The sequence below is a fragment of the Columba livia genome, chromosome 8, assembly GCF_036013475.1.
Source record: "Columba livia isolate bColLiv1 breed racing homer chromosome 8, bColLiv1.pat.W.v2, whole genome shotgun sequence".
Classification (NCBI taxonomy): Eukaryota; Metazoa; Chordata; class Aves; order Columbiformes; family Columbidae; genus Columba; species Columba livia.
The window spans coordinates 18,570,220-18,592,487 of NC_088609.1; the positions used below are offsets into that span (position 1 = coordinate 18,570,220).

Here is a 22,268-nt window from a genome sequence, read left to right on the forward strand (position 1 = left end):
ATTTCTTAAAAAGGCTTTTTTTGTTTGTTTTGTTTCAACCATACCTACTATTTCATAGTCAGTAATAGGAGTAATACAGAGAGAATACTTACCACACTTAAACTGACTAAAGCGTTCGCCTTTGGCACAGGATGGCTATACAACGATTTTAACAAATCATTTGAGTCATTTTCCTATAGGGAATATTTTTAAAGTTGGTTAGTCATTGTATAAAAACTGAATAATTACCATTTGCTACACATCAAATTATATACTGATAAACATACATTTAATGAGAAAGATAATTGCAATTCTCAGTGAAGTATTTAAATATTAAGTATAAAATGCAGGCCAACTTTACATTTCAGAAAACTATTTTATCTGCAAGTTAAGTCAGTTTCTTACATGTACTCTTTAAATGAATCACATTATTTGCAACTGAAAGTAGCACTAACATGTGTAGCTGCTCTGTGCCTCTTGGAAGTCATCTTCCTTAACCTGCTAGCCATAATATTTGTCTATTCCCAGTTTTACTAAATATGCAGCTACATAGCTATATCATATACTTTTAAAATTATTCATCAGGTTTAACTAGGATCTCCCACCTTGATCTCTAAAAAAGACATTCACTTGAAAAATAGATGCAGGTGGATTTTTTTGTTTGGTTTAGGGTTTTCATTCAATTTAAGGTTTTTGTTCACGGAGACTAAATTCTTTTTGTTATCAAAGTAAAACCAAAAATATCAGCGACAAGCCAGGTCCAGCTTTTAAACACTTCTTATGGGTTCTGCCCCTCCCTGCGAGAATAGTGATGAGACTGGATCTCATGTTAACAGGACTTTGGGTCTGCCTCACTGAGCCACCAAAACCGCGTGCTCAGCATACAGGACAGCAAACTTATAACCCAAGAAGTTCACCTGGTTGCAGTAACACTGCAAAGCCAGAACCAGTGACCAGGAAACCAAGCAGACAATCACTGCTCCTTCTGTCAAACACAACCTTAACAACAGGTTTTGTTACGACAGTGAAACCACGGCCAAAAGCAAAGTCTCATTACACCATTTATAAGACTTAAATGTATTCTGCACTTTATTTAAACACAGCTAACACCACACTTTCCTACATAAAATATCATCATTTTCTGTAGTCCATTTACTATAATGCACAATAATTGCTTATTCTATAGTTCATATATTCTTGAAATGTCAGCTTTTCCCATCTACAGCATATGGCTGCCTATTGATGCTTTTTTTTAATTACAATCTAGTACACTAATATAGTTAAAGCAGAAAGGTATAGCTTTAATGTTCTCAGTAAAGACAGATGCCAGTATTTCCTTTCCTGCATAATCATGGAATCTGCCTAATTGCTCATGAATATGCAAACTAAACTATCATGATTCTTCACCAAATGCTGCAACTAATTTTGTCTTGCTAGTTGAGATGACAGAATTACAAGAGGTAGTTTTTGGTTAATATGAAGGGTGAAACAGTACATCATATTTTACACAGTTCTGAAAAAAGGTGTTTGCAACTGATAATCAGATAGTTCCAGAGATCTACAGTTTACAATCAATACGTCATACAGATCTCCAGTGATATGACACTTTGCTCACACTTCACCCAGAACTTGTTTATGCTAAGACTGACACTTTATAAAGGTATAGTCTCACCAGCTTTTTAAGATTAATGTGGGATTCAAGTGACAGCGGCAGCTCTACGTTAAAATTTTTTTATTTTCTATATGATGAGTGCAAGACCTTCCTTCTAAACTCTACTAAAATTTTAAACAGCATAGAATCACTTTATAGCACTTCAAATGGTGACTATTATTTCATGGAAAATATTTTATACAAAGAAATAGAATATCTAATATTACCTGTTCTTTAGCCAAATAATCTGCCAGGGTATTTAGGAGCTTGTAGTATACCTCAAACCATGGCAGGTAACTAAAATAGGAGAAAAAGCATTTAAATAAAATACCCATTTTTTTTTTTTTCAAACTGCTTGTAAAATACTTGTATAATTAATCTGACTTGCACATTTTTTATAATATTTCTACACATAAAATGCATATAAAACTACTTCCCATAAATTTAATGGCACATCACTGATAAATAGTAGTAAAAGTTACATTTCTCTATGATGGACACCTGCTTGAAGTTCCACTAAGTGTAGATTACCTCATAATATTTTTACTTTTCATTATTTTAAAGGCACCAAAAATAATTTTAAACATTGCCAAATCACATTCCCATTGTCTTTTAATTGTCACAGCTTTCAGAAGTTACTTTATTTGCAATTTCACCATTCTACGTTCTGTCATGCCTGTGTGGACGGCCAGAATTGTCGCTTCCCTGAAGAATGAAAGCTATTTTACCTGGGCAGACCAGGTAGCCCATATCTGACATGTGGCATAATGCTATGCAATACTATAGATGTCACATTATAGATAAATATATTGGCCTCCACATAGTCATTTCTATAGATAGAATTAACTTCTAAAAATAAGCAAGCATTCACCAATATTGTGAATATACAGCACATTAATACATGAATACTTAATGGACTTTTAACACAGGTCTCCAGCCCATATGTGCACAATACTCTCAGTGAGTTAAACAGAATCCAAGATAAATAAGACATAGCCAAAGAGTATGAGAGAAGAAACTCAAGCCTGGTGGCATCAGTTCCATTTTTTTGTAATCTGTTTACAGAACAGCTGCCTTTAGCAGTGACATCCTCAGTGAGTGTATGCTACAGAATTTTCCACAGTCACTATTTAAACCTACCATACAGATGTAATAAGTCTGGTAAACTAAATACTAGCAGTATAAATTACTATTTATTTACAAGATATACTCTACCTCATGTCTGTTAGAATTTTGCCAAAAAGAACATTACTAAAAGAGTAACAGTATGGTCAATATTAGTTGTTTGAGATTAGAAGCAATACTGAGGAGGAAATAAAGCCTGAAATGTCTTTATATTTCATACCCACACCTTGTTATTCAGTACAGTGTAAATCCACAGGCATACGTTCAGTGCACTCCTTAAAAGCTTCAGTGTGTGCTGCAGATAGACCTTCAAGTTTCTATATTTCAGGAAACACGCTAACTGTAACTGAAAAAGCCCAGTATGCAGAACCTGAAGGTGCTTCCCGATAGGAAAAGGAAACCTGTTAAGGGAAAACCTGTCTGCCAGAGAAGCCAAGTCTGCTTTTGTCCAGTGAGTCCAGTGAGGCGTCATGTTCTCTTTGTGACACCTCTGCTCTCAGTACGCTGCTGGCCAGGTTTCAGAAACAGACCCCAATTCTTGAGGCAAAGACAGAACAGCAAAACTCTGAACACAGTTCTAGTTACGCATTTTCTAGCAATCTTACTTTGCTACCCTTAGAAAAGTTCAATTGCTGGTTCTTAGAAAAAAAAAATAATAAAGAAATAAAAAAATCATGAATTTGCTCTCGCCAAGCCAAAGAGACACAGAGGCAATGATTTCTTTAAAGCCACTACATTAATGTCTTTATCACACTTTACCATACACTGTTCTGGCTATTAATCAAAACTAAATCAACCTCTTAATCCTCACAGACGTTTTTAATGCTTGCCATTGTTGACAGCAGTTAAGGTGTGACATTATTGCATTTGCTTTTCAATATGTTCTTATATAATCATAAAATTTACTTCCTTGCACCTGTGTAAGGCCACTCACTGCTAACAGGCACAAACGCTGCACGCCCTTGTAAAACATTCACCCCAATAGCACCTAAAACATCTGATCTTGGAGTTTTCTTCCACCTAAAACTCCTGATCTGTTATCTTCTGAAACCACGTTAACCTTGTTTTACACGTTGCCAAAATAATGCAGCGTAGAATGGCCAAACAATTGCTCCCCACAGCATTGAGAGGACCTGCAAATGTGAGAGCTACTGAAGAGTTTTTCTAGCCCAGAGTTACAGCAGGGACTGGAACACTGTTCTAGCATTCTGTCCAAGTCAAGGAACAAGGCAGGTATCAATTGCAAAGTATTTTTATGACACTGGACACACAAATGAGTTAGATTATCTAAAAGCCTTCCAGTCTTTTGCTGTCACCTCTGCCTTAGTAGTGTGCATCACCCCAGCATATTTTGCTGTAGAATACCCTAAAACCTTACCTGATCATGCATTTTTCATAATGAACATTTATGAACAGCGTGCTATAAAAATAAATGCTCCTACTTCAATAAAATATTAACCATATTTCTGTCTTGTATCTATGATCTCAACTCCCCTCTTACTGTGAAAAGAATAATTAAATGCAATTCTTAGGTCTACGCATAAAAAGGTCAAATTCATTATTTGAAATAAATGAACCCTAGCACAAAGCCAAAGGAGATTTTTCTTTCATACAGCAAGGCTTGCTGACCAGAGTATTCATACAAGAGTTTCTTCCCTTAGTAAAATCAGGTTGATGATGCATTTCCACGGCTTCACATAACAAAACCGCAAAGAAAAACGTAAAAACAGACCACTTGAACACAGTTTAAAAATGCCAGTTTCCTTTCTGAACTGAAAGACTGGAAAAAGAATTGCTTTAAGCCTTATAACCACAGACATGAGGTTAATATCATTTCAACATGCCTCTTAAACCTGAAAAATTAAGGAAATCAAAACAAGTGCTCCATTACATTACATGGCAAGAAACCAAAGGCTACCAAGAGCTGTCTCCTGTTTCTTTTCCACATAATCTTCATTTCTTCAAAAGCACAGTTTAATTGCAATTGCTTTTGTTGATATTTTTAATTATACTGTTCTTACTGCAACAAAGTATTACAAAGATCTACTGGAAAGCAAAAAAGCCCTATTTATATTTTTGTTTAATGTATTTGCTAATTAGCATTAATTCAGTAGAATAATGAATTGTAACATTAGCTGTTTTCATAAAGAGTGCATTTGTGTGTGTGCATACACAATGCATCTCTGTTTTCAAAAGTAAACATAAACACAGTTTGTGTTTGTTCATAATAAAGACAGCTATCAGGTGGTATTTTAAATTCTCAATGGAAAGAGCAAGTATAAGCTCTTTTTATTTTGTAACATCCTCAAGGCTGTCAAGCAACATTTTTGTTCTCTTATATCACTGGCTGATTTTGCAGGCACATGTGTTAATAATCCTATTAATTTATTTGGACTACTCTAGTAAATAGATTAATCCATAGATGAACACTACCACAATACAGGCTTTACATCTTTATCCACTATATTATAGTGGATAAAGCACTGTATATGGCACTTGTGTGTGTGATAGCAAAAATGCAGAAGCATTACAGGTAAAAGAAGCTTCTTAGCTTGTCCTGTTAGCAGATCTTGAAAAGTCATTTAATCTTTGTTTAGCACAGAAGAACAAGTCTATGTACAGAAAAGTCATCCAGCACACAAAAAGCTGGGTAACAGTTTTTTTCGAGTCCGTACAGAAATGCACTGTCTGCAAAAAATAGTTTTGAAATGGCTGAATTTAACAAAGGAGACCTGTAATTAATCCTAACTCAAAACTGTCACACTAATATGTACCTTAACAACGGATAAAATCAAAGTCCATTACTAGAAAGACCGTACCATCATACTTGTATTCGTAAGATTATTTATGAGCAGTGCGTTTTGTAATTAATTTGTTGTCTTATGAAAACGTCAAAAGGTTATCAATGAAGTCCCTTCAGAGTAGATAAAACAGAGGAAAACCAGGGCTTTCATTTTTAATGTATTTAGAAGCCTGAATTTCAAATAAAAATAATTTCGGTTCCCAAACTATGAAACAATTACTGGTTTCTTGTTTATTCTTCTTTAATTGTAGACATTGTCTTTTGCATTCCTTGTTACCATTAATATCTGTTTGAGAAACAAACATACAACAACCTTCAACAACATACACCAGTTTCTCTGAAGTTGCCACAAAACATTTTTCCCATAATAAAGTAAAACATAAAAACACACCCAATATTGTTTAAGTAGATATATTCCCTGGTTGAGAATACAGTGGTCTTCGTTTAGAAGTGGGGCCGCTGCCTGTCACAAAAGCAAGTACCCAAGATGTTTCATGGTTAATTAAAAATGTACTTCGCGTTTTCTTTTAATCCAAATGAGCCACAAGGCAGGAGCTCAGACTTTCATTCAAAGTCAAGCATAATCCTTGTTGCCGTAAGTAGAGTTCCACCTCACTGGTGCTTCTACTACAGCTCTGATAAAACTTTTACATTCATGAGTCAAAGGTTAAATAAAGGAGAGGAAATGTTTTCTGTCAAATAGTCAGGTAACCACTAACAGTCCTGAACTATCAGCAGGAATCTAACTTCTAGTAATCAAATAAAACTAAGGAAACTGCCTTTCCGTAGCTAAATGTCTAATGTCTAGGGGCTACTTTTCTGTCTGGAAAATTGACACAAAATGTGTAAAATTGAAACATTCTGCTTCTAAGGGATTTGCCTAAAGGAAGAGTAAGAAAGCTTCAAGCGTGGTCTGAACTGAAGAACTACAAAGGCTTCCCACATAAACCTGTCTTCCTTATTAGAGCATTTCATTTGGAAACATAGGTGACAATTTTACAGTCATAAAATTAATGAAATCTAAGACTGAGCATTTTAATGATGCATTTTGCTTTCCTCTGGATACATAAGGTCAACCTCAGAGTTCATCAACAGTTTCAAGGCTTTTAACAAAACAAATTTCAGTCAAACTATTTTAACTCTGTATTAAAACCGTTCAGGTAATTCAAAAACAATTTCATATAAACCTAAAAAAATACTGTTCCTACTGCAAAGAGCAGTAATATATATATACAATACCCAGATGAATTGTCTCCTCCTGTAATTCAAAAGTGAACATTTCCACTGCACCACTTCAAATCTCAACTGGTAAAATTGTTATTTAAATTAAAATACAAAAAGTAAAACTAGGATAAAAGATCTGGTACAGTATAAGAGCACAACAAGGTATATTATAATACTCCTGTTGTAGTACCCCTCGTTCTAATGAAGCTGCATTAGCTCAATAGTTTGTGGAGGAGAAGGTGATTCATACCGAGAGCCTCACAAAGCAGCTGTGCGGTTTAAAGAAAACAAAACAAAACAAAAATTGCAAAGGAATCACACAAAATATCTAGAGAATAATCCAGGATTTATTTTCTCATCTTACTATGGTTTTGCACTTACTTGCACCTTGTATCTGGCAACTGCAGTCAAGCTCTGCAGAGAATTTGAGCAAAATACTCCAATTTGGGAGAAAGCTTTGCTTACACAATTCACGCACGTGTGCATACAAAACATTTAATTTAGTTAATTTTTCTGTATTTCACTATCTCCAGTTGTCTTTGTTGAAGCCGCAGTCAGTAATCTTAATCTATCCCTCTTTTTTATGGCAATATACATATATATGCATAGGTAGATGTATAGACACTGTATTTATGTATTTATGGCGCTGCATTTGTGTGTCTGTAGAAAAGGCTATGACTACTGTGCACATATCTGTGACTGACAAGCAGTTTGAATCGTTCATACAGAGTCATTATTGTATATACACACAGGGAATATAAATTCATGTTATTTTCATATGAGATACATTTTGAAATGTTAAAAGAAATACCCGAGTTTACACCAGCTGAGAATTTGCAACCTTTGCTTTGCGGCACTGCATACAGTATTTAAATGGGTGTATTTCAGTTTGGGTAACTGATTAAATATTTGTTATTATAACATTAGAAGCCAGCCAAACAATGTTAGGAGCACAAGTCAATTTTACATCAACCTTGTCCTACTCCTGTGCTGCTGAACTGGATGTTCCCATTTCCTCTATGGGCATCACAGGCTGCTAGGCTCCTAATTGAAGTGGCAAATTTGCCTTTTAATTAAAGCACTCTGGCTTTTAATTAATTTAATTAAAAGGGTTTTAGGACAGCTAAACATTTTTTTTTTTATTATTACCAAAACAATTATCTTAAGGGAGAAGAAAGAAATGGCAGAGGGAGAAACAAAGTATTTTACTGGGATCAGTTTCTCCATCATCCATCTCTTTTGCAACAAAGTGACATATTGAGAATTATTTAGCCCTGGCATTTCTTACATTAGATGTAGTCTTTCCAAAGAACATGGAAGAGACACCCAAAAACCATATTTCCAAGGAGAGGAATACAGACTAGTGCACTTTATTGTTAAATTCACAGAACAGTTGTCAAAGATCTCAGCAGAAAGCAGAGAATCCACATAATGTTCAAAGCCTCTACAGCTTCGGTGTATTGCTCTCTGATTTTAAGCAGAGATTTCATATTTTTAAATAGAATTGTTCAGCCTCACACAACAACACCATCGCATGGGGACTGGGACCACTTTTCGTATTACATCAGTGGTAACACTGTTGTAGAGAAACGATACCCTGATAGAGAAGTATAACACAGTATCAGAGGATTCCCAAAAGATAATTTTGTCTTGTATTTTTCTTATATTCGCTTCTTGACTCAATATTTTCTATACCGACTTACCTTAGAATACAGAGGCAGATCTTGCCTCCTGACGTCAAACGGCAAAATCCAAACCTTTGCTTACTTTCAATGTCGGTGAGCACGAAGGTAAAATGCTGTCCTACTTGGTTTTGGGACACCCTGAAAAATTAGATACAGAGCATAAAACCACTAAATCACACAAAACATAGGCATTTCAATCATTAGTCTCCAGCACTTTCATGCTCAAGCCCCACTACCCTTCTGTCCCTCCCCACCCTCAAGGCTGCCTCCTGTCCCCTCTCCCCAGCTCAGCACAGAAAAGCCCAGGTCATTCCTTCAGCCCTGCCGCCAGCTGACATGGGATCCAGCTCCAAACAGACGGGACACTTCATAAGGTCTTCTCCTAAGTATGGCCTAAGCAGAGCCAGCATGAGCCTGCCTGTTGGCTTTGGGCACACCTCAGCAGTGGGAAACAGTAACCAAAACAATGGTTTTGAATTCTGCAAATAATTTATTAAATGTCGTAATACAGGCCTGACTTAAGTAGCTTCCTTCCCGTCCCCCCCTTCAGAACAGCTTCATTAATAACTTCATGAGTTAAAGCCATAGCCTGCCCGTGCACCCACACGCATCTTCCTCCCTTTTCTGCAGCACACACTGCCCAACAACTTTTTGCTAAGTTAATTTTCCAGTGCAAACTTGTTCGGTTCTAGGAATGCAAAAGCCAGAAAATAATCAAGAACAAAGAGCATGAGAGCTAAAATAATAAGTCACAATATCTTCAAGGCTATATCAAAACACGTACCCACTTGAGACAGAATACATTTACACAGAATTTCCCTGCCTGGTGTTCAGCTCCTCTTATCCCCAAACTCTGCTCAGTCAGCGTTCCCTGGGCAGGGCAAGCTAATCCATCTTGTTCTCAGTTTCTACCTCCCCTCCAGTACCACCTCTGACTCCTTGCACTCAACTTCCATTCCTGCCCCCCACTTTCTGTTTCACGGTATGAATTTTTCGCAATTTATTTTTAAGAAGAAATGACATCTTCACTGCCATGACATGTCTCTCATCTCCTTTATGCTCTCAAGCCGGGTGATTCTATCTCTCTTGAGTGGACAAAGAAACCCCGAGTACACGGGACAGACCCACTTTTCTGCATGTACCATATACCGCATGGACCATGAAGTAGACAAGTCCTGGCTCTGTGCCTCCGTTTCATCATGGCACATTCAGGTTACTCCAAAGCCAAGTGTCCCCTTCAGAGAGAGTCAGCAGCTCCCAGCACTGCTACTGAGCCACAGCAATGGTGCCTAAAAACTTTTCCTTAATGTGAACACCATCACAGGTAAAATGCAATTATTACGTACCAGAATTGCCTAGGCAAAGTGTTATATAGACTTGCTACTGGAGTGCAGGACCAACTGGTCAAACTTCAAAACCTTTCTGCAAAGCACTGGCCTGGTCGGCTATTTGAGGAGAGCATGATCTACTTGCTTGTGTGGGGAGAGGGCACAAATCATCCCCAGCCACCGCTGACCTTCTCCCCACTCATTCCTCCGCCCTGCCTTTGACTTAACTTTCAACTCCTGCCCTGCACGCTTACATCTAATCTTGGTTTAACAATAATAAATCACTAATAGCAAAGAATGTGTGCAAACCCTTATTAACCCTGCAGACTACAATGGGCTCTTTCAAGGTTATTACAGTTCACTATAGGAATAAAAGTAGTTTTTAAAATTTTCTAAGTTCACATCTAAACAATGCAGAAAAGGCTCTTTGGTACCTACACAGCAGCTAAAGAAACATTTTAAAGATTTTTGTTTACAATTTAGCCATTGTTCAGGTCTAATTTTAAGGCTGCCTTGAGAGATGATTAAGGCAGGAATCAAATCTCTTCTTGGAATGAAAAACAGCACTTTTAATCATTAAATTTATCCCTTTTTCTCAACAAGAATTGTTGTTCTTTCAAATCTGTTTAGGACACAGAAGATGTTTGAATTTTTTTTTTTTCTTCAAACTTTAGAAATTTTTAAAGGCTTTTGAATTTCAGAGAGATTTTTCAGAGACTTCATTGTGAAGTAATCTTCAAAAAATGAAAGACTTTATGCATGGGAACACAGATTTTGATGACTTATTTTTAAAAGAAAACAAAGTTATTGGTATCATTAATTATAAGGTGTCAAGTACACATACTTGACCAGTGTAACTAAAGTATACACTTCTGATTAAAGCTCTGGCAGCTGCTACCTAAACCTGAAAATTTCAAATGTATTTCATCTCCCAATCTGATGCTGAAAAGCAAACCCCACCAGTCATGCACCCTAATCGTGCCCAAGATCAGATAATAGATTAGAAACCATTTCAAGCAGGAATTTCAAAACCAGATGTTAAGGTGGTGGTTTAAGTTGATGGAGAGATTGGGGAGATAGTGACCCTGGGCTGGGTCATCTCCTTCAACTAACTGCTATCCCTGAATCTAAGCCTCACGAACTATTTCCTCCACTTCCAAGCCCACTCCGTGACCCACAGCTCAGGCTCCCGGTGGGGAGGGCTCCTCTGCTCCAATGGAGTTACCCGACTTGAGCTCCGCTACCCAGATCCCCTGACCCATCACACAGCGGAAAGAAAAGGAAGAGGAAGAAAACAGCAGAAGATAGGAAAATGTACAGAGCTACCACCAAATAGGAAAATTCCCACAAACAGAAAGCATAGTCAGCTTATAATTGGGGTTATGTTTTCAAAACAACAGAAGCATTACAGGAAACCACAACTCGTTAGTATAGAGGCTCCCCGTGTGCCCTTAGGTCCCAGGAGAAGCCTGTCCAGGGGTCCCGGCCACAGCTCCAGCCCAGGGTCCATGGGACCTCCATGGCGTGCCCATGGTTCCTCTCAGATGGGTCCCCTTCTGCACACACATGGAAACCAAACAACCCACATTTGGAACCAACAGCTACACTCTTCCGTGGTGCATAGTTCAAGCTGCAACCTGTCCTTACACAATGGACATTACACACACACACACAATAATACAATGAGATGGAAAGAACTCTATTGTATAAAACTGCTGCTGCATTTTTGAATTCACAACCCACCTTGCAAACTGACTGAAATGACTGAAGTATACAGGAAATGCTATAGTTTATTTATTTTCACCCCTAGATCTTGAAATACATTCTCAATTATTTACTTTTCATTCTCAACTATTTACTCTGAAGGCAGAAATTTTTGTGTAAATATCTTACAATTGCCTTTCACAAAAATCTACAAATCTGATGATTGCTACAGCCATTGTTTTCACTTGTCTTGGTCATAGCTGTGTTTCTGCACACAGACTTTTACCAAAAATTCCAAGAGAAAACAGCATTAGCCAGGAATAGGAGAGTGAAAGTGATGCCATTCCTGCCATCATTACTCACTGACCCCAACAGATTAGGAGTTAAGTAATACACACAGTAATTCCCACACTTTAGCAATATTCTGCTCCTAATGAGAAATCTTCTACAGCAGCAGCACCATGTCTACACTCCAAAATATAACACTTCCCATGCGATTGGGTGAGTGCAGCAGGGAAATAAATGAGGTACGGATCATTGTCTCCATGCTGATCCCACAGGCAGTTTCCAAAGTGTCTTAGCTAAAATGGCACACACACACGACACATTCTGCAGAAGAAACGTATCCTGAAAAGGAAAACACAAAGGAATGGAAGGAGAGAGGGGAGGTATTTGTGGCAGAGACAAACGAGAGGAGATGCAAAGCACAGACAAAATTGAGGGCTCAAGCAATAACTTAGCAAAACTTCGGACTGCATTTAAATGGGGCCAAAAAGAACAAGAGGAGAATTTGCGTGCTCACCAGTGGTCATCCAGCTAAATAACTGATGGATGTAGAGACAGAGGTGTGGGTGCTCTGCAAAGCTAGGCCTGAGTTTTGGGTTGAGAGTGAAAAATATGGAAGACTGCTGGGGAAAAAAAGTGAAGAAAACCATGCAGAATTTGCACAAAGGATTCCGGGAACAAAAGAGAAGACTAAAGTGCGGTTTTTTCTGGTGTAATAAAATTAATGCAGTAAACACAGAAAAGGAAATTAAAACCTCTATTAACCTCAAGTGGTAAATACTCCAATTCTATATGAAAACAAACAGAAAGGAATTCTGTAGCAGAAAAAAGAAATTATCTGTAAATATACAAAAGCAAACTGTTAGAATGTTATACAATTGTGCCATGTAATAAGCCTAAAATAATTTCTTCACAAAAAAAATACATAGGTTCTTGGAGTAAATGTTCAATAACTTCTATGATGTAACTAATTTCTTAACCCCTTCAAAATAAAATGTAAGCCATAACCGGCAGTAATGAAATTATGGGCTTGCTTTCAATAAAAAGTTATATATAGATCTCAAAGTTTAGGTCATGGTCAAAACATTACACCAGTGTGCCTTTTTTGGGTTGACTTTCAGTTTACATTTAACGGGAGTTACTTATAGATTTTTAAGCACCATTCACAGTATGTACTTTTGATAATTGAAATGAGTAGTATACACATACTTATAACATCTGCAGAAAAGGTAACGCACGTATGTCTGGTGAGATGATGTAAGCAGCATCAAATAGTAAGAACCAAATCTAGATCTCTGTCTACAATCACTGCAGCATAGTGAATAAAACTAAATTAAATACATGTTCTTATTTCATTGACTTTTCCATTCATTTAATAATTAATACAGGTAAGGTGGGAGAAAACAGGTGACAATGATGTTACTACTGTGCTTTAACTTTACTATTTCCATAATTAGAAGAATATAGATTTCCTTCTTTAAGGAGTTTTATTTAGCTAGTTAACAGAAAAGGCAACGCTCCCTCCAGCTCTGCTATGCAGTAGGGACCCAGAAGCAATCTGTGGAACCGAATCACATCTTTTTCTAGGTACCTTGATCAGCAACATCAGTTGAAGTTATCGCTTTTGCACTGGTAATTTCTAGCTCTTACTAAGATCAGATATTGATTGAAGTGGTTTATATACATTTAGTACACACAATACAAGTTGAGAACCTATGCTCTCTGAAGTGCAATAAGCTCAATCAATGAAACAGATACTTTGTGTTTCACTTCAATCAAAGCTTTCTGCACAGAAACTGTCATTGAAACTGCCTGTGAAATACTTTGGGGTATTAGGTGTACAGTCTATAACGATCCTCTGTAGAAGAAAGAAAAAAGTTTTATACATATGTATATTCACCAAACAAGTAAAAAGCACATTTACAGCTAGACAAAAACTAAAATACTTGTCACATCTTAAACGTCCATTGGAAAAAAGCCATACAAAAAGAAGCTATAGCAGTGTTTTTCTCAACACTTTTCTATCAGTCCAAATTTCAAAACAAAAAATAAAACTGAGAAAGCAGAAGACAACTGAATAGTTTCCTTTAAAAACAGCAGTAATATATGTATACACTATAGAAAATGCCTGAACTGATTAATATATGGTAAATACACCCCACAGCCAGTAAGTTGTGCACACAAACAGCTTGCCAGTAAACAGTTGCCTGCTTTCTTGAATGAGCTGCCAGTACTTCTGTTCTTTTCCCCACAATAGCTCTGCCTCTCCTCCTTGTCCGGCCTCTTTTATACTCTCACGATCCCAAAAGGCCTTTGGTTCTCTCACAAATCCCCCAAACCTCAGCTCCCAGCTACACAAGACACTGCAAGCATGGTGGCTGATTTTGAAGATGCTGCAGCGCTACCTGAGCAGTCAGCAGCCCAAACAAACACTGCGGTTCTGTTCCCATCGGCTTCCAAGAACCTTTCCTCTTCTGTTCAACGTCCAATGTTACAAAATTAATAAAAATGTTGCGCCTTTGAGAGCACTGCTTTATAGGTGAGCATGAGCCCATGAGTCAAAAAGCGTGCCTGGGGAGAGGGGCATGGGAGGGTAACAACAGACAAACAATAAACATCCCTTTACTTTTTGGTTTGGTTTTGTTTTTCTCTCTTTGGATACTCCGCAAAAATACACAGCGAGCTATGCTTTAAATTCATGTATTCCCACAGCGCACTGATTAAGCTTATCCACGTCACACAAGCAACTAAGTGTCTTCTGAACGGCTGAACAGAAGTAGTTAACACAAGACGAGTTATTTAAAAATAAATTATTTGCTGCCATTGATTATCTTCTTGCCACTGGATGGCAGCAACAGAACCTCACCTTTTTCTGTTATCCTTAAATTTTATTTCCATTATTTATCTTCATTACCAATTTCAATCAGAAGTCTGTACATATCTTGAGCACACTGAAGACTTTAATGCTTTAAAGCCAAGACTGACAACTGTATTAATTAAGTCATTAAAACAGCTTAAAGGATGGTGAGCTTAACCAGTTCAAAACCCAAACAACTTAATTAAATTCAACTATAAAAGACTAAATGAACCCAGTTTACTTCAGGGAAGTTGTGTTTATGAAGGTCTTTATTTTGCCATTGTGTTTCTCTGCAAAGCCTCTCTTTCCTTTACATACACACCACCTTTCACTCCTCAGATGGCAGCTTCTTGCCTCCGATAGATATTTCTCAACTTTGGGTCTCCATCTGTGACTGATACCAATGTTGTTCTGAAAACAGCTCAGCCTGCACCTTACCTGGGTGTATCTTTCATTAATTATGCAAATCAGGCTTCTCATTCAATCTTTGCTGGTTAGGACAATATGAGTTTTCCAAACTGAGTGAGTAAAATTTATTAAATTAATTGCCATTAATCATTTTGACAAGCCTAACTATTTTAATTAATAAAAATGTTTTATATGAACAATTTAAATGACTGGCAGCATTACATGGAAGCCACACCATAACTGATACCAGAAAGGTAAGGGCTAATTAATTATAAATAATGGTCTTGATTCTTCTCTGAGAAAAATCAATTATATCTTTTGTTACTTCCATGCAATTAAAGTCTTAATTTCTTTGAACTCAAACAACACGTTTTCAGTACTGCGTGGTGAGGTTTTATGTCCTGGTGCACCGTAACATTTTTTATGATGCTTGATGTTTGAAGGAAACCATGTTGTATCCTTATATTGACACCAATGGTGTTCACAAATATAACGGACAAAACTGAGAGCCAGAATGTAGCTCTATCTTGAAAGACATGTCCCTGAAATTCTCTAAGTTTGCATTTTGCTGAGATAATGTCCTACTAGTATTTTCATTCTTAATTGAACACAAAGGATGTGTTCTTCTCATTTGCAGGTGCAAGTTTAGAGAGTACAACATGTTTTCTTTTAAATATTTCCTTACAATTATGCTGAATATAATTTTGTAAGAAATATTTTTTAACAAATTATAACTGTACTACATACCTTTCAACGTCAAAAGGAAAGCAGAACTTTGGAACGCTGTTCAGCACTTCCTGTAAATGGAAGTGAAAGAAATAGAGTTAGCATTTTGAAAAGGCTTTCATTTACCTTTGATAGCAACCGCCCTACAGCTTGCTTTTAAAAAAATATCAAAAAATAACCATAAAAAATCATAAATTCAGGGAATATATGATTGCAAAACATACAGCACACGTTCCTGGACTGAAATAATTGATTATTAAAAAGGAATTAAGTTTGTGCTATGGCAGATTGCAAAGACAATGCCATAGAAGCCCCAGGAGGGAAAGGCCTGGCCTGAAGGGTATTAACACCCTTCACATCCCCGCTGGGATTCCCTTCAACAAGGCCATATGGATTTTACAAGAAGCACCACACCATATGGGTAAGCCACGTCTGCTGCTACTTGTACCACAGACTAGCCACAGGGACTTCTGACAGATCCTGGCTCAAAAATACAAATGTTGTTTCAATTAAAATGCAGGCAGAGAAAAGGGAATGAAGTTGGCAGCAGAATGAATTGCAGAGAGGTATAACAACTCTATACATGTTCCATAGTCAAATGCTGAAAGTGATGGAAATCATCTGCTGGTCCGAAGGACAAATTTATATGATTAACCCTTCGGGTTTCACAAGCAAGCCTCGCTATTAATAAAGGGAAGCAGGGGGGTGAAATCCACCGGATCTACATTCGTACTATAATACAAAAGGATAATGTCACTCTTTCTTGCAGAATTTTATTTAAGCAGCTGTTTAGTGGCAAATAAAATGTGTTAATTAAAATATAAAAATGCTCCCAAACTAGTCAACATTTTCTTTTTTTTTAAAAAAAAAAAAGAAAAGTGAACTAGCAGATCAGTTAACAGCAAGTACTAAACAATGACCTTACAAGATCCCAGAAAAACAGGTTTTACTTCCTTTCTCCCAACTGGGAAAATGAACCCTCTGTGAAACGCTCCAGCTAAGGAGACACAACTGACCCCAACACAGTTGGTCAGCAAAGCTGCACAACTCCCTCTCTGCAGCAGAACAACAAAGAGACAGGTACCCCGCTGCAGTCACCACTCAGCACACAAGGTGCCTGTTTTCAGAAAAATGTGTGTTGATAGCAAATTTCCAGAGCTGCATGTGGGGGTTTAAGAACTTGATCCAAGATGTTAGCACTCTCCAGCCTGAACCCTCTGTTTACTGCACAGTGAACAGTCAACTCCCATTAGGGGAAATTATGTATTTAAATTCCTACACACTGCAATGACTATTTACTTCAAACATTTGCCTGGCTCGGTGGATGGCGTAAAACATGGAGGAGTCATGCCAGTTCCTCAGCAAGGAACAAATAGTTCAGGAGAAACATGCCTCTGAATACAACATGCATATGTTAGCTGCAACGTTTTAAAGGTATAGGGTGTGCTCCAGTAAATCATTGCACAAAATGGAAAAGTCAATTTTCTAGAATTTCTAAGTCCAAGAAATCTCTGGAACATTTACATTGTCAGAACAGGTAAAGAAGGGTATGAAAGCTAGATGTTGTCTTTTGGGAAAGGTTATTAACTTAATTACGAACAATAGCAGTACACATTAATATTCTCCAAAAGAAACTGCTTAAGCACCATCCCAACTGTTGTGAGCAGCCGCTGCAGAAGGGTGAGGGGCAAAATACAAACAAGGCAGGTAAATATTTGAATTTCTGTAGGCAGGAAACATGCACACATGATTCTTGTAGTAGTAACAATGAACTCTAACAAAAGAAAGCAAGCAGAATAGAGTAATCAAAACTTTTAACTTAGAAACATCCTAAACATTTCCAAATAGCTTCTCACTTCAGGCTCATAAAGCTTGCTTTTCACATTCCAAATAAATAGCATTTTATTTAAATTCTCTTTCCAAATCTGCACCTATTCTCACACTATAGGAAGTCATTTTCTCCTTACTACTGAGGATTTTAATTGCTGCCTGGTGGGCTTAGCACTGACTCAGAATTGGGTATGGAAATGTATTCATTTATGTTCCCCATTGTATTCTCTCAGAATAAATTATCACACAAGAAAAAGAAAACAAAAACAAAAACACCAAAGGTATTAGCTCAATATTTTGACTAAACAACCTGAAAATTATGGGGCTGTTTTGCAGCGTTTTCCAGGGAATCTGCGGGACAGGGTTTGCCCCCACTCTGCTCCATCCCCCCCGGCCAGCACAACTTCTGCAGAGCAGCCTCCGCTCGCCTCCCAACTGGCAGGAGCATCCCTCGGGGGACAAGTCTTTAAACCTCCGCACTCTTTAAAATTCAACCAGCCAGCAGGTCTATAGACTGGTGTATAAACAGTATAGACAAAAAAAAAAATCCCCTCTCAGCTTATGTCAGTGACAAAGCAGCTCAGCAGTTGACTGCTTCTCCCCTGACAGCATAAGCCGGGTTTACACAGATCAATAGATGGAAGTCCTACCTAGCTTCCAGCGCCCAGCGCTCGCCCTTAATTACAGGTGCTATTCTGATTTTTAAAATGGAAGAAAACAAGGTGCCCCCAAGATGCTCCCAGACAAATTTAAAATGCAAATGACATTATATACACATTCACATACACAGTCACTATTCATGTACAACCACAGCTGATACTTTCAGTAACCTCTCTATTGAATTAAATTTGAGCTCTGGCTCCTAATGGGTCATCATTTTCAAGGATCCAATACAACTCAGCCAGGACTTCCTCTTGAGTCAAAATACACATCCTCAGAAAAAGAATAATGTATTTATTGTCTTTTAATTTCAAAGCTTCATAACAGTATGTGTTTATTTCTGAAGACAAAAGGTTGTACAAGTCTTCAGAAAGCAAGTTATCCTTTGTTCACATGTCCCGTGACTGCTTCCTCCTCTTGCTCTCAGAGTGTTAGTGCTTTCAGAAATGGGCACTGTTTCAGAAAGAAAAGAAATTTGATACAGGTGGAAGAGGACAATGTAAAAAAGCAAAAACAACAAAAAAAAAAGACCCACACAAGTAAAATATTATCTCTTTACTTTCAAACACCAAATAAACATATACAGTTGCATACACAATTGAGTTTCATTGCTAAGTGAAAGGATAACTATCTCAGTCCTTACACAAGCTCCAAGAGAAAGAGGAATATCATAAAATGACTGCCATGCAAACCACAGCCTGCTGCTTCCCTCTCACAAAGCTTAAACAAAAATGGAAATGGTATTTAAGAAAATATTTCCTTTATGCCCATAGCCCAGCAGCAGAAACTTGCACTCTCACAAGCTCATGGTCCAGTGGTTTTATTAATTCACTTTCACAAAAGGCACTACACACCTCCAGCCTACCCTGGTCATGCTCACTGGTTCTGCATTGAGACGATATTACAGTAGCCTAAAAAGTAAGATTTATATAGCGTTCCTTGCTTATTTTGATAGCCATACAGCTAATTCTGTGTGTCATCATTTTATAAAGCAATGTAAAATCTGGTAGAAGATGATTCGGAACTTGCGCAAGCCCGTTTTCTGCAGAAAAGCTCCTGATAACTCACAATCTTGCCCTTAAGTGAAGTTACTGGTTAGTCATTTTGGTTAGATTCAAGATAAACACCATATTCCTTATTAACTAGAAAAGTAGGATTTATTTTTTTTTTTATAATATCACAGTCAATGGATACAAGCATCCAAAACCTTCACGGCTGTTCAGAAGTCAGTAATCAGAACTGCAAACCATTATTTTATTTCCAGTCTAGAGTCACCCACCAAGAGCAGCTTCACCTTCCGAGGGAAAGCTCAGAGCACCAACACTGAGCTCAGCATCACTTTGCACACTTAGAGCCTGCCAGAAACAAGCGGGCAGTCTGACCCCACTAAGCTAATTGCCAGGTTTCTCTTAAATTAATGAAGTTAGAATTTCATTACACTTCACTTTTCATATTTTCATCCAACAAGGCAGAGTGACAGTATCACACAAATTCATACAAACTGTATTGGTTTAGAAAAGCAAGCACATATGAGGTTCTGACTGTTAATTTGCTATTCTGAAATGAAAACAGAGATACCTCAAAGAGGCATATCTGTAAACATACAAAGTTGTATACATGGCAGAGCACAGTGATCTGGGAGAATACTCAGTTCCTTTTCCACCTGAACAAGACACAACTGGATCTCACTACAGCTGGCACAAGGTACATGAGCTGCTCCTATGGCAAAATTGCACCAGATTCGACACATATTACAGAATCAGCTTATTAATATGTCTCTACAGAAGTGTAAATGGGTTTTTTCACTTCGACTTACGCATTTCAACTGGTTACCTTTTTCTGTGTAGATGAGGCCTGATGATTTGAGGAATCAACAGAAATTTTCTACCTATGGAAAGAGCATCTCTGGAGCGAAAGGGGACAGCCTCGCACTGAGACACAGTCACACCGTGTCCATGCCAGAGACACGCCAGGATACCCAGCAAAGAAATGGCCTAATAGATAGTAACCAAGATAATTTGAATTATTTAATTACATAATCAGGACCAGGCTACCAAAATCATTCATATAAACTAGCGCCCAAATACCTAGCTAGCTATTCTCATCTCTGTGTTCTGTTTTGAGACAAAAATCAGCTCAAGAAATATCAGTTACAGAAGCACAAATACATGGTCATCCACTACAAAATGCTTTTGCACTTCCTCCCCATTATTTTTACTTCTTCAGCTGTGTTCTTTCTCAGTAACAATATTTTTCTAGTTTTTGTCTTTCTCTTATTTCTCCAGCTTATTTTTGTGAGGTCCTTTTCTGCGCTCCTTTTCACTGAAAGAGGAAATCCTCTTTTTTGTCAGTCTTTTATCTTTGTCGTATCTACTTTATTAAAGTCTTCATTTTTTTTTCACTCAATCTGACAAAAGCTACTTGCTATTCTATTTTATTATTGCTTGTAATTGTCCTTCAAAACTCTTACTATTTTTTTTTCTTGCTAGAACCTCCTCTCCCCACTAACCTCCCTTTAAAGGTCTTTTCTTGAAACCCTTGATGGCAGGTCTCTCTTTTGGTAGTTCTTATCAGTTTTTCCTACTCAAACCTCCAGCTTCAGCCTCAATGTCCCCTCTTCTTCACTCTTGACCCAACTCGCTCTCTCATCTTTCCTCAAGGAGGACTTTATTTCACCACTCCTTACCATACTTTTCAGTCACCCTGTGCCAGTCCAAACACACAAATAAGAGGTCTGCTTGAGATTTAAGACTGTCATGACAGGTATTTCTGACTCAAACCAGTGACTTCAGTGGGAATATTTAAATGCTTAAAGTTAAGCACAGATTTAGGTCCATTATTAAATCAAAGCCAGGCTGCTTAGCATCTTGCAGTGTTGAGCCCTTCATCGTTACGGCTCAACGAAGGTGAAATTCTGATGCTGCCACATAAAACAGGTGATGAAAGGCAAGCTCCGGCCTCGCCGCTGACTCTTCCTTTTCCTTCCTCTGAAGCCGCGCACACCCACAGCAGGGACCCATGCGGAGTCAGCAGCTGCAGTTGGATTTCAAAGACTTAGCTCTTACCTCTGCTAAAAATCTCATCAGAAAATTGTAGCTACAATAAAGGCCCAAATGGTTTGAATAATAAAAAAAAATTAATCTTAGATTACCTTCACAGAAATCCAAAGGTCTAAAGTATGGAATTCATTATCAGGCCTCCATAACTATTTTTAACCTCTATGTGCCTCTCCCCCAAGTGCATCATTCAGTGATCACCCCTCGTTCTGTACGGTTATAAATAAATAAATAAATAAATAATCAGCTGCTTTCTGAACACATAGAGCAAAATAAGAATACAGCGATTGAATGCAAATGGTTTAGGTTGGAGATGCAAAGCTCCTTGAAGAAGTAAATAAATATGTGCCTTAAGGTTACAGAATTTCATTTTTGCAAGAATTAACCACTAAAATACATGACTTATTTATTGATTTTAAAAACCTTTTTTTAAGTCAGAAATCTCCAGTTTAAAATATTTTAAATTAGCATTTCCACATTTATTAAATACAGTGCACATATTTAGAATTTTCAGGAGCTCAGTGCTACCTGTGGAGACTGCGAAGCAGAACTGTACAACTACGCGACTCTACCAAGCTCTCCGCAACACAAGCAACACCCTTCTCCAACCTTCATGAATCACTTGGAACAAGAAAGTTTTCCAGACTCAGCAATGAGTCCCACTTTGTATACTGCAAAGAAACACAACCAGTACTTGACCTTCTGCATTTTTGCCCTTGGATATTTCAAATCTTCCTCTAGTTCTAAAGGCAAACTACAAAGAACACTCTGAAATTGTTTCAGAGAAATATTGATATTTGATAGTAATTACCAATTGGCCTTCTAGTCATATTTATGAGGCAGTCTCATAAAAGTCACATGCACATAGCACCATTTCATGTGCTCCATAACACCCCAGGGTGACTGCTGCCATGACATGAAATGTTGGAGGCAACACAACTGTGTAA

At 37.6% G+C, this 22,268-nt stretch overlaps 1 protein-coding gene across 4 annotated transcripts in view; it reads right to left on the reverse strand.

Annotated features, from left to right (window-relative positions):
* The window catches only part of DENND1B (DENN domain containing 1B), a 160,794-nt gene that overhangs the window by 81,398 nt on the left and 57,128 nt on the right, over positions 1-22,268 (reverse strand). For all 4 annotated transcript variants that reach the window (XM_065072352.1, XM_065072349.1, XM_065072348.1 and 1 more), the window contains 4 exons: positions 15,797-15,846; positions 8,486-8,605; positions 1,858-1,927; positions 93-173 (listed from right to left, as the gene is read on the reverse strand). In XM_065072352.1, the coding sequence (XP_064928424.1) occupies positions 93-173; positions 1,858-1,927; positions 8,486-8,605; positions 15,797-15,846 (321 nt within the window). The remainder of the gene's footprint in view (positions 1-92; positions 174-1,857; positions 1,928-8,485; positions 8,606-15,796; positions 15,847-22,268) is intronic.